We start from the raw sequence: 12,710 nt of genomic DNA, 5'->3' as shown, positions 1-12,710 counted from the left end.
AAATCTAAGAGTGTACAGTATCTGAAAATCTGAGAAATACATTTGTAAATGTATAAAAGTAGTATTTAATAAACCTCTACTGATATTTCATACAGATGTTCTTTAATGTGTGTTACTGAGTCAGTTCACTTATATTACTCAGTTATAAATGTGTGAATTGGTCATTCATTCATTCATTTATTCATTCATTTTCTTCTTCGGTGACGCATTTTAACCAGGTCAGGGTCCCTGTGAAAGTTTACTCATGGAACACTGGGCACACAGCCTATTCACACTTACTCACTGCATTCTTACGCATCTACTAATCATGACTGTCATTACATCACTGAACTTGCTTGAGGGAATGTGGGATAAAGCGGATGTTAAATATGAAAGAGACTGATCCCTGCCTCTACTGAGTCAGACTGTTATATAGAACTTTACTCAGGGTTTTACAGTTAGAATATTTTCTGTACTCAGGTCAAAGTTGACCTTTTCCGCAAATCTACAGAAGGATCATGTTATACATGATTGTCATGACTGGTGTGAAGGTCTGTGGGGAAATTGTGGTGACAGAGAGAGAGAGAGAGAGAGAGAGAGAGAGAGAGAGAGAGAGAGAGAGAGAGAGAGAGAGAGAGAGAGAGAGAGAGAGAGAGAGAGAGAGAGGGATTTTTAAAATATATAAATAACAAAAACATTGTAATCATCTAAAATTCTATAAGATAAGCATATACACACACTATACACTAACTTAATTCCTGCTTACCTAGTGAGTTCTCCAGTGCCCTCAGATGCAATAAATTACTGCCACTGCAATTTCCCAGGCTTCAGCAGGGGAAAAGGTAAATGTCACTGTTCCTCACAGTAAATGTCATTATTTTCATTTTTCACTAAAGTACCTCAAACCACAGAATGTATTGAAAGAAATAATGGAACATTCAGTGCGTAAAGCGGAACTTTATAAATGTCAGGCCTAAGCATTTAAGTACAGTATAATTCAGGAGGCTCCAGGTTTAGCTGATAATTAACAGTGGCCCTGCTGTTTTAATAAGGCATGTTTCTCATTACTGCACCGTTCACAGGACACCAAGCAAAACATGTATCTCTGTAGTGGAGAATGGAACAGGAACAAAGATTATGTAACTAAGCCCAGCAGCACTAAATGAGAGATTTATACTGTATTCACACCAATAGAGAAAGCCTTTGTGTGTGAATTGAAGACAGAGATAGAATATTTCCTAGAAAATCGTTGCTGTCATGAATACTGATTCTTTAATGTGAACCATAAAAGAAGGTTATGTCTGTTGATTTGAAAGCATTTCTGTGTTGAAAACTAATTGCTGAAAATGTTAGATTTGAAGATTATATAAGTAATGTTGCAGATGCACCTCAATCAGGGCCAAATGTTTAGCCCACTGCAGGATGAACCACAGCTGTTCTCAGCTATGTGTCTCCTCAGAGGCATTCTGGTAAAGTTTCACATAGCCATATATATCGGTGTTACTTCGTTTTACAAAGTTCGGGGAGATGAATTGTGACAAAGCATAGAAAAAAAAAAACACAAGCATTTAGAAAGCAGGGCAATCTGTGGCAATAAAAATTCCACTGTCTCTATCAAGCATGTCTCATCCTTCTATTTTAACTAGCACTTTAATCCACGCCAGCTTTTACAGCTATCTAAGCTAGTGCTTTGGAATTATATTGTAAAAAATAGAATTCTTATGGATTTTCATTGGAGGTACATTAAAAGAAAAAAACGAAGCAGAGAATGCAACTTTTATTATTTAACTGTCATTATAATGACATACATGATGTAATATCTTGGGTGTCATTGTTGTGAAAAATAAATCCATGACACAATGATGCGATTATACACCAATGACAAACAGGAAACATAGAAGATAAACTCAATATAGACTCATGTGCAATAATTTATATCAAGAGATTTTAAACTACATTGATAATGGTGAGGAGTCACATCATAGTACACTACATTTTAACATATACTATATGGCCAAATGTTTGTGAATATGTGACCATCACATCCAAATGTGTTTGCTGAACATCCTACTTCAGCTGTTGCCCCTCTTTGCTGTTACAATAACCTCCACCCTCCACAATTCTGGGAAGGCTTTTCACTAGATATTGGAGTGTGATCTTTCAGCCAATAAAGCATTAGGCACTGATGTCAGGCACTGGGTTCAGTCTGCATTTCAGTTCATCGCAAAGGTGTTCAGTGGGATTCGAGGTCAGGGCTCTGTGAAGGACACTCAAGTTCTTCCACACCATTATTAACACACCATGTCTTCATGAAGCTCACTTTGTGAACAGGGGCTACAACATATAAAAGTCTTCTGAGACAATTGTCTGCTTTCAGCTTTGTGGCATCAGTTTAGGGAAAACCCGGATGTGGGGGTGATAGTCAGGTGTCCACATACCTTCGACCATTTAGTTTATGTCCACCCATATGTCATATATTAAAGCCAGAAAAACCCCAGACAGCACCAGAAGAAATAACCTTTTTATTTTGTTTCCATTTAAAACATATACACTAAAAATAATAATAACTCTATGGAGATTTTATGACATAATAAAATAGCATGGACCTTCACTGAAGGGATAATATATATTACTGTTTTTCGATATGTTTAATACATGTAATATACACAACTAGAATGCTCATATGAAGTTAACAACTTGTGACAATGCAGAAATGGTTGAACACTCCTTGGGTAATACAGCTTTTCAGAAAATGCATCATCACATACACAACTAAACAATTCTTAGTTTAAATTACTACAGAAAAAGATGGAAAAGCCATATAGACTCTGTCATATCAAAATACACTTCATCATCATTTCACTATTCTTAGAACAAATCACAATATTCCTACTAGCTCTGAACAAAAACTGTATTGCGAACACATTGTAAAACGTAATAAGAAATGAATTCAACTGTCATTAATTTGACAGATTGTTGGCGAGTTTGTTATATGACCTAAATGACAGTCAGACCTTAAACTTTTTTTTAAAAATTATGAATCCCAAGGAAAGAATGACCGAGTACTGATTTATTTGATCTGTAATGATTTGTAGCTGCATGGGAAACAACCAGTAAAGAGGACGCTGATTAAATATATTGAGGTAGATTTCTACTCGAAATAAAGCAATAGTGGTTTTAAATAAATGTTGGAAACAACACTTTGTTCCAACAGGCCAAAGCCGTGTCATTTGGACTGGTTTAGTTTTTCATCCTACAACTAAGCTTTTCCTGCTTTGCTTCAAAGCCTCGTTAAGGAGGTTAGTAGTTTTTTTTTTTTATTCTTCTGTCATTCTACTAGATCCCAGATGGCTGGAGTCCAGCACAGTTTGGTGCTTTACCAGCTTGTACAAACCTTCTAAACTTGGTATTAAACTAATGAGCTAGATTAATGAATTAATGTTGATATGAATCACCAAACCATGCTGGAATTGTGCCCTTCAGGACAGGTCTAAAGTTAAAGTTTGCTTAGGTGTTATTTAGCACTCCTGGTACATGCATTCTCCGTACACTGGGTTGGGTTGCTTGGAAGAATCACACTTTGCTTTGTCAACAACCTTCCCAGTGAAATCAATGCAGTCCACACTGCGATGGCGTTCCCCATGACCACATGTTTGAGAACATGATGACCATGGACCTATTTGCCACATTGGACATGGAAGATCTGCACAGGGCCTGATGTCAGCAGGTCTGAGGTCTTTGTCACAGTGATTAAAGTAAAAGCCAGCATTATCCTTGCACTCCACCGTTCTCCGAGACCATCCTGAACCACAGCTTTTGGAACACTCTGACCACTCTCCTACTACCCACTGTGGAACACCGAAAGGATGGACAGATGTCTTTCCCTCTTTTGGTTTACCAAAAGAGATGCCTTTTGGGATAAAGAATGTATATTTGACTTTTGCTGGGGTGGTCTCTCCAGAGGTGGACAGGAGCTGGATGGTGACGGCTTCCTTGAGTTGGCGAAAGCTCTGGATCCGTTCTAAGATGGACGCTGAGCCACTGTACTTGAGCACAGCCCCATTAGCAGGAATGTCTTGTTCGACAGTGGACACAGAGAAGTTGCCATTCAATATATACTCACCATTTTCTCTTTTAATAGCTAGATAGATTCCATCATGCTTTTTGCCCTTGAGGCTCCGCTGCTTGATGTCAATATTGGTGGCCCCTACTGGTATTGTTACAATATCACTGTACCCATGGCTGAAAATAGAAGAGCTTAAATTATTGATTTGCAATTGTTTATTATCACAGCACTGACTTTAAGGTTAAACATAAATGTTAGTGGTCTTACAGGATTTTATTATATGAGCCTGATATCTTCCTGCAGCTAAGGCCGTTCCCACCACACACACCACACTTGTCAAGCTTCTTATTGGAGCCAATCTGGAGGTCACAGCCAGCTTTAATGCACTGGCCTTGGACACAGATTGATGTGGAATCTGGACTGCATGCTGTTCCATCAATGACCTACAGTTAAGAAGTTAAGGCTTTGACCTTAAAACAATGATACTAGTAACTAATTTAAAAATAAGCATGAATCTCGGATATCTTTATCATCAAAATAAAGTAAAGGGCTGGGTTCGTACCTTGGCTTGAAACACTCTGAATTCACTGCTGCCTCTTGCTCTACAAAAGAGTTTGCATCGGTCCCGTGGTGATACACCAGCATATTTTGGTATCCATTGCTTGACATTTCCATGAATATCAAAGTGATTGGGATTGTTATATTTCCCACACTGTTCTTCACGGAAGCTCTTTCCTGTAATTAAAAACGAGAATCTATTTATACAAAACAGAACTATACAAGGCAGTGCTAGCTCACTCCATCAGCGTTTCCAAGTTTCCTACCAAAGTGAATTACATTATTCTCTTTAAAACAGCATTGTTACCTTATGAATAGTTTGCAAATTTGCTGAGCTTGACAGCATTACCAGCACTGGCACCATGTCAATGCAGAACATTTAACATTCATAGTGAACTACAGCTTAACATATTAAGTGCAGCATGTAACATACCATGGCTGCTTTCACAGGCCTGTGTATTGCAGGAGCGATACTGAACTCTTTGTCCCTCACAGTATTTCCCTTGATTTTGTGGAGCTGGCTGATCACACTCTCTATACGAGAACATTACTCCTCCATCACAGGAGCGAGAGCAAGATTTCCACTCTCCCCACTGTCCCCAGCCTCCATCCACCACCTCCTGCAGCCACACAAAGCCAATAACAACAACTCACAAAAACAATATCACATTGTGCGCAGCTATTTCAAATGTGGACATTATGCACCTCATGTTCTACAAAGTTCTTGTGATTAAACAAAGAATATTATTATGGTATTAGAATATTATTATTATTATTATTATTATTATTATTATTATTATTATTATTATTATTATTAATATTATTATTATTATTACTTACCTTTGGTTCTATTACCTCCTCAGACATAGTGCAAACACCATCCAAGCACTTCCGGTTGGAGGCGCAATCTGTGCCATCTGCCCAGGGCAAACTCCCATTTGTGGTGGTACACAGAGACTGACCTTCCTCCTGGCACCAAAGCTGACTGCACACATCCCCAGCAGAGGCATTTTGACAATGTGAGAAATTTTCTCCAAAGATCTGCTGGCATTGGTGGTCCAGGCTATAAATCAGACCGGGCAACTCCGTGGGCAAGGGCAAAATCTTCTCAGGGGCATCCAGTAAGCAGTCTCCTGTTAATAAGCAGTGAGTGAGGAAAAAGAGCACTGTAAATCTAGAGAGACGTGTATTGTGTAATAGTAGGAACGTCTGGCTCCCTTTGCTGACGTTTAGGGAGACCTGCAGGAATGCACATCTGGACGAGTGAGCTAAGAAGAGAAATCCAAATGAGAGCAAGAGCCACATGGGAGATGACTGCCAACCTCAAACGCTACAGTAAAGTAGGAGGGAAGCAAACAATTCATGAAATAAATGACATCAGTACTACAGAGACAGTTACTCAGTGGAAGAACTAATATGATTTCTTATTAGAGCTTAAATATTAGGGATTAGCTTTTAAATATAAATAGAATTCTCCAAGAGTGGTATGGTTTTGTCTAGGCTTCTATTCCATGTAACTGTATTATATATAGAGCAAAATATTTTTGTTGGAGATTCAACTTCCTGTTTCCATTATGTTCCCTCAGAGAAAAAGTGCAGTATTAGCTCCTGCAAAGTTCACATTCAGGCCTCTTATTGCTCTCCTTTTTCTAAGACAAAATAATGTTAATGTTAGATTTTGCTTCTATGCTAGACTAATAAATAAATAAATGATAACCAAATATATAATAGTTCAGCAGTACAGTTGATGATGGAAAAAAAGTTTGCTTTAATAGTTTTTAATATTCACTGCTTTTAAATTATTTGGTATATTGATGTTATTCCTGGTCCACAAACAGTTTACAAAGCATGCGTGGTATCTCAAACATATCAATCAAGAGATTGGTATAAAAGAATTTTGATAACATTAGATGTATCATGAAACATCGTAAAAGCCATCATTAACACTCTCACTCATTCATTTTCTACCGCTTATCCGAACTACCTCGGGTCACGGGGAGCCTGTGCCTATCTCAGGCGTCATCGGGCATCAAGGTAGGATACACCCTGGACGGAGTGCCAACCCATCACAGGGCACACACACACTCTCATTCACTCACACACTCACACACTACGGACAATTTTCCAGAGATGCCAATCAACCTACGATGCATGTCTTTGGACCGGGGGAGGAAACCGGAGTACCCGGAGGAAACCCCCGAGGCACGGGGAGAACATGCAAACTTCACACACACAAGGCGGAGGCGGGAATCGAACCCCCAACCCTGGAGGTGTGAGGCGAACGTGCTAACCACTAAGCCACCATGCCCCCGCCATCATTAACAAATAGTGAAAATTGAGCACCACTATGAAATCACCAAAAGGTATACTTTAGCTACAAGTACCGGCTGATTTCAGTGCACAACCTTCAGGTGTCTGCTATTGAGCTGAAGAGAAGAAGGAATTTTACTGTATCTTTATGCACAATTTTGACCCAAAGCATATATCCAAATCAACGAATAAATGGCTAAACCAAAAGATCATCATTTTTAAATGACAAAGCCAGAGGCCAGACCTGACTCCAACAAAAAACAAAAAATCTTTAGGGTGACTTAAAGGAGGTTCTTTACAATTTGATGGATCTAAAATGTTTTTGCAAAAAAAAAAAATAAAAAAAAAAAATAAAAAAAAAAAAGGCAAGATGTTCCCCAGTGATTTAGACTCTTACCCAAAAAGACTAATGTCAAGAAATCTAAAGGTTCTTTAAAAACAAATGAATTTAGGTGTATGCATACTTATGCAAGCAGGATATTGTCATTTTGAACTAAAAAGATTTTTGATGTTTTTCAAGTTGGATTTTAACACTGTAAATACACAGGATGGAAATAGTTTTGGTAATTTTTTTACATCACAAACACAAACCTGTAATTCTACCAGGGATTGTAGACATTTTATCATTGTATATACACACCGTGGCCATTGTCAAAGAACTCTGTGATGTAGAATGCACTGCAAGGGGACCAGGGAGACTTCTTTTTGAAGCTGGTATAAACTGGAGCCATAACATGGTGCTTGGGCAGATTTCCAAAATACCTCTCACAGTTCTTGGAATCATCATGAGGCATGCTCATCACATGGCCTACAAAGAAAAATGGATAATTAATGGATGCCATGACATGAAATGATTGATTAATGAACGCAATAACATTCAGTAGGGTTTTGCAGACGTATTTTTTTGAAAAGAGAAAAAAAAGTAGGTCTCTGTTAGAATGTTAGAAGACTTTAATATATACACACCTAATTCGTGAGCTATCGTGAAGGCCGCCTGTAGTCCATTGTCTTCAATAACAAAACAGCTCCTTTTAGGGTCACACATGGTCCCCACATCAGCTATGCCGAGTGTGTCACAACTCTGGTGGCCACAAATGTCCTTGAAGGAACAAAATGAACAGATTTATGTTTTGACTCTTCATAATGATGGGAAATAAACATGTTTTATTTTCCTAATATTGTGAAAAAACTAAATATTTCTGAGAGACAGCAACCTAATCAAGTGACAAAGTTTAACAGTGTGGTAACTAAACAGAGTCCTAATATCATGCCTGGAATCTTTTCCACCCCTTTTCCACCATAAGACCAAGCCACACATAAATTAAATCACAGCTGGACAGGACACAGCTTGTTAATCAAATTCACATGTCTACACCTTACAGAGGCCCAGCACAGTAGCAAGCATGCATCACTACTTAAAAAGCATAGTCTGGATTTAAAAGAGTTAGATCTAGATTTTTTTTCACCTCTCTGGTGATTAGCAGAGCAGTGTCATAATGCTCGGGATGTCTCTGGCTGGATGGGTTGAACTGCTGCTGCCAAGAACAGAAATTACGCAGTGCCAAGCCTCCGTTACTAGAGACAGACGGTCCAACCTCCTTGTTTTCCACTATCAGCAACTTCACTACCACCATGCTCAGAGAGTTTTTAATGCTGGGATGCTTGTAAATCTGAGCAGCCATGGACACCAAGTTTAAGACATAGTGCTGTTAAAAGAAAGAAAATAGACTTTGTATTAATCACGACTGCCAAGTTTGCTTAAAAAAAATTGCTTTTGATTCATGTGTCATATCATATGTATTTACAAGCATTTTACTTTTTGGGATTAAATACACATTTAATCAGATGAAGTAGTCTACAGTTTTAAATGCCAAAATAATCTTCCAGCCACATCATCTTTCAGCATGGAAAACACAGAAAAAAGCTTCTTTAAATTAAAAAACAAGGAAAAAAGGATCAATGCAAGAAACAGTAGGCTAATTTCAACAGACCTCTCAGATAGCTGGAAACTGCACAATACAAAGTTGGTTAGTGCCAGTGAATATTTTCTTTAAAAAACAAAGCCAATTGACCAATTCAGTGAGACTAACCCTGAATCTATGTTATGCTTTCCCTCTGTCCAGATGGCACATGCATTTACACTTTTGCATATAATCTGCAAAACTCACTTAGGACGATTTCTGCCCTTCTGGGATTATCATAATATTTTCTGGTGGAAAAAAAAGTCTGCATCTTAATAATTTCTCAACACGTACAGAACAAATACAAATCCTGACTTAGGTTTCATTACACACTTCACTTAGATCATATCAATAATATGTCAGTCATTAAAGTTTCTTTAAGCAGGAACATGTAAATGAAGAGCCTGTTTGTGGAGATAGTGGTGATTTTAGTGTTGGATTAGTTTGAACAGTTAGATCTCAGACTTTTACTGGTGTTGGTCTGGATTTCCATAAACACTATGAAGATTCTTATACATTCAGATAAATGCATACAAATGTGTTCAACATTTGTATGCATTTATCTGAATGTATAAGAAATTTCCTCTATCTCTGACCCCATCATTTTATTTGATCCACTGATGTCAGATGAAACCCAAGATAAGACATGCAATAGCGTAGCACGTGTGTAAAATGAGTTATGAAATGATCTCTGAAATGATGTATTCATGTCTCAGTCAACTCGCCTTTGTGTCTCCACCGTAGAAGTTCGACACTGAAGCGTCCGCCACCACCAGAGTCTCAATAAATCTCGGCACAGAGACAAAGCGTCTGCGTCTGGAAGACCCTGGGCTGATCCTGCTGGGTTTCCCTGAAACCGGGGAACTTCCAGCATCTATCTGAGCAAGTGCTTTGGTAATTTGTTGTCTTGTGATGACATGTGGCTGGTCGGTGGTGCTCTCGTTCATCCCAGTGACAAAGCGCTTGGGTTTGATCTGGTACTCATCTCCATCCCAAACCCACGATCCCACAATGCCGTGACAGAGACTTACAGACACCACTGAATCATCATCAAAGTTCACAGTTCCTGTAAAGAAACAGCGTCGCAGATCTGATCCAGCTGTTGCAGTTTTACTCTTGTTCACATCTGTTAGGTCGGAAACTGACACCTGTCTTTCTGGTACGGCTGCAGATATATCCTTCGCTCTGACATGATACACTGTCATTGAGGGGGATATAAAGCTGGTGTCTGGGTATAGATTCAGTGTAAAACTGCGTCCGAAAGCTGTGAATATAAAACTCTGATGATCTTCAGTACTTTTCGCTGCGCGTCTCCCGGTGCGTCCCGTTAAACGGACAGGCAGGATCTCCTCTGCTTCAAGCCCTTTGGAAGCAGTTCCACTGAACGCATAAGCAGCTAAAAATACAACAGAATACCACGGACACATTTTATCCAGTAGTCAAGAGATTTAGACGCACTTTGTGCTGCGCGTAATGGCTCGGTTTATCCTGCGGTTTATCCGCTGCGACTTGCCGCTGATTAAAAAAATTGCGCTTAGCCTTTGTCTAAAATGAACGAACTAATTATCCAGCTTGTGCTTTCATCGGCGAAGACTTATGGTATATTCCTGTTTTGTCCACATACCTTGACTATAGAGGACACAAGCCTATATAGAGTTAGTAAGGCTATGAGCGCTCTCTTTAGTCTGCGCCTTAGTGCACTCTGTGTCCACTAAACAGGCGCTCTTTATACTGTCCTACTCTGCTGAAGAAAAAAAGAAGAGGTATTAGGGGCTATTTTTAATCTCTGAAACTGTCTCTCCTCCCACTCACATTGCTGGTCCAGTATAAAATCTAAGGCTGTTCCTCTCGTCCCCCAGAAGAGCTGTTATGAGCTTGTTAGTTCTTCTTAAGTCAAGTCATTCTTAAACACCACAGCTTATATTATATTATATTCTATTCTATATAAATTTAAATCCTATTTAAATCTCTTTATCTTAACTTCTTATTGTGTCACCTGAAATAAAATGTATGCAGTTAATTTTCTACAAATAGCCGAATGAGACACCTACAGGTGTGGGTCACCAGTAGACTAGAAGACTGTGAAGCTGAAATGAGACAAATTTTGTAGAACAAACTTCCTTCAATCTTAGAAATGACTAAGTGATTTAGGAGCTGGAGACGTGTGTGGATGTAATGAGAGCTCACATGCACAAGGAGGCGGTATAGAGTTTTACAGCAATCAGTCCTTAGAGCTCAATGATGCGCTTTGGATGACTGTAAATTTGAGTCTAATTTACGCATATTATATATTTATGAATTAATTGATTAATTAATAAGGCTATTAGGCTGGTTAAAAGGATATTCAACTATTAAAGTACCATTAGAGTCCTAAAACGTCTTCAGAAAAACAACCAGTTTATTACAGTTGCTAATAAGGTTAAAGAGCCAGGCTACTGTTTGCTTATATTCAGTGAAGGAAACTTTGTGGGTTTTCGACTTCATGGTATGAAATCTTTAAATGATTATTATTTGTAGCTATAAACTTATAAGCTAGAAACAGTGTTGAGTTGTTAAGCTGTGTTCACACTATTAAAAAAAAGGTTAACAAATAATTCAAGGGTATTGGTTTTCTGTTGGCTTTGGTGTTAGATAAAGCTTTCTGTTTCTGTTGGGTTTCAGTGTCATTGTGGGACACAGCTTAAATGTATATTATTAAAATATATTTATAAGGCTAATCATTTTTTCAGGGGGGCACGGTGGCTTAGTGGTTAGCACGTTCGCCTCACACCTCCAGGGTTGGGGGTTCGATTCCCGCCTCCGCCTTGTGTGTGTGGAGTTTGCATGTTCTCCCCGTGCCTCGGGGGTTTCCTCCGGGTACTCCGGTTTCCTCCCCCGGTCCAAAGACATGCATGGTAGGCTCCCCGTGACCCGAGGTAGTTTGGATAAGCGGTAGAGAATGAATGAATAATTTTTTTCAACATTAAACCACATATAACAATCTGACTATACAAAAAGAAAAGTAATTTTATTATTATTATTATTATTATTATTATTATCATTATTATTACATAAGGGACCAGAGAAAACACCCTGTATATATAGAAAATGTTTAAATACATCAATTTTGAAGGCATATTTATTTAGAAATGTTTTCTTTGAGTTTGCAGGTTGTGTGACTGTGTAAGACCAGTATTATTATTGTATTGTATTGTATTATTATTGTTGTTGTTGTTGTTTGTTTGTTTGTTTACTTTTATTTTAATCATGTATTCTTATCAAGATAAACGATCAGACCTGGAACTAAGCATAAATCATATATTTTCCAAAGAAATGGTGACAAAAGGCCAACACCAGAGGGCGAAAATTAGCTTGTATGTGAATCCATGAGGTGGCATTTGGCGCACATTGGGGCATTTATCACTATATAAAAATATTAAAGCCTTCATTAATCAAAATACAAAATAAATAAAATAAAATTATCAATGTGTATTAGAACTGTAAAATTGGAAAATAAAAATAATTATTATTAATTAACGTTATGCCATGTTCAGTTGCTATACAGCAGCTAGTGTTACATAATTATAATATAGTCTACATAATCTCTGAAGAAATGCGCACTTTTTAATAGATTATATATATTTACACCTAGGATTTTGCACCATCAGTTAAGGCCACGCCCAAATGTCGCTCCAGCTTTAGAGTTATTCAAGCGCACTGAGCAAACAGCCAATCAGCTCTCAGCTCCTGAACCACTCTTACTTTAGCATGAATTGTTTACATATGACGCAAGAGATTAAACCTGACAGAGGACAGACTGTCTTCACAGCCATGGATTACAGGGGTCACTTAGTCAC

At 38.3% G+C, this 12,710-nt stretch overlaps 1 protein-coding gene across 1 annotated transcript; it reads right to left on the bottom strand.

Annotated features, from left to right (window-relative positions):
• Positions 1-1,910: 1,910 nt before the first annotated feature.
• LOC132858026 (A disintegrin and metalloproteinase with thrombospondin motifs 8) lies at positions 1,911-10,557 on the bottom strand. The gene is made up of 9 exons (XM_060888189.1): positions 9,600-10,557; positions 8,380-8,619; positions 7,880-8,012; positions 7,554-7,721; positions 5,444-5,736; positions 5,037-5,223; positions 4,608-4,780; positions 4,313-4,488; positions 1,911-4,221 (listed from the first exon to the last, which is right to left on the bottom strand). Exons 1-9 carry the CDS (start codon positions 10,299-10,301, stop codon positions 3,498-3,500), a joined length of 2,796 nt encoding a protein of 931 aa, XP_060744172.1. The 5' UTR covers positions 10,302-10,557; the 3' UTR covers positions 1,911-3,497.
• Positions 10,558-12,710: the final 2,153 nt, after the last annotated feature.

This window comes from Tachysurus vachellii, chromosome 15 (assembly GCF_030014155.1).
Source record: "Tachysurus vachellii isolate PV-2020 chromosome 15, HZAU_Pvac_v1, whole genome shotgun sequence".
Taxonomy (NCBI): Eukaryota; Metazoa; Chordata; class Actinopteri; order Siluriformes; family Bagridae; genus Tachysurus; species Tachysurus vachellii.
This window is presented reverse-complemented; position numbering and strand designations above follow the sequence as displayed.

Coding starts and splice junctions, on each gene's coding strand:
- LOC132858026 (XM_060888189.1), bottom strand. CDS start 10,301: ATGTGTCCGTGGTATTCTGTTGTATTTTTAGCTGCTTATGCGTTCAGT. Junction 5,224..5,443: donor AGGAGGTAATAGAACCAAAG/GTAAGTAATAAT, acceptor GTGTGGCTGCAG/GAGGTGGTGGATGGAGGCTG. Junction 4,489..4,607: donor TCAGAGTGTTTCAAGCCAAG/GTACGAACCCAG, acceptor TCTTAACTGTAG/GTCATTGATGGAACAGCATG.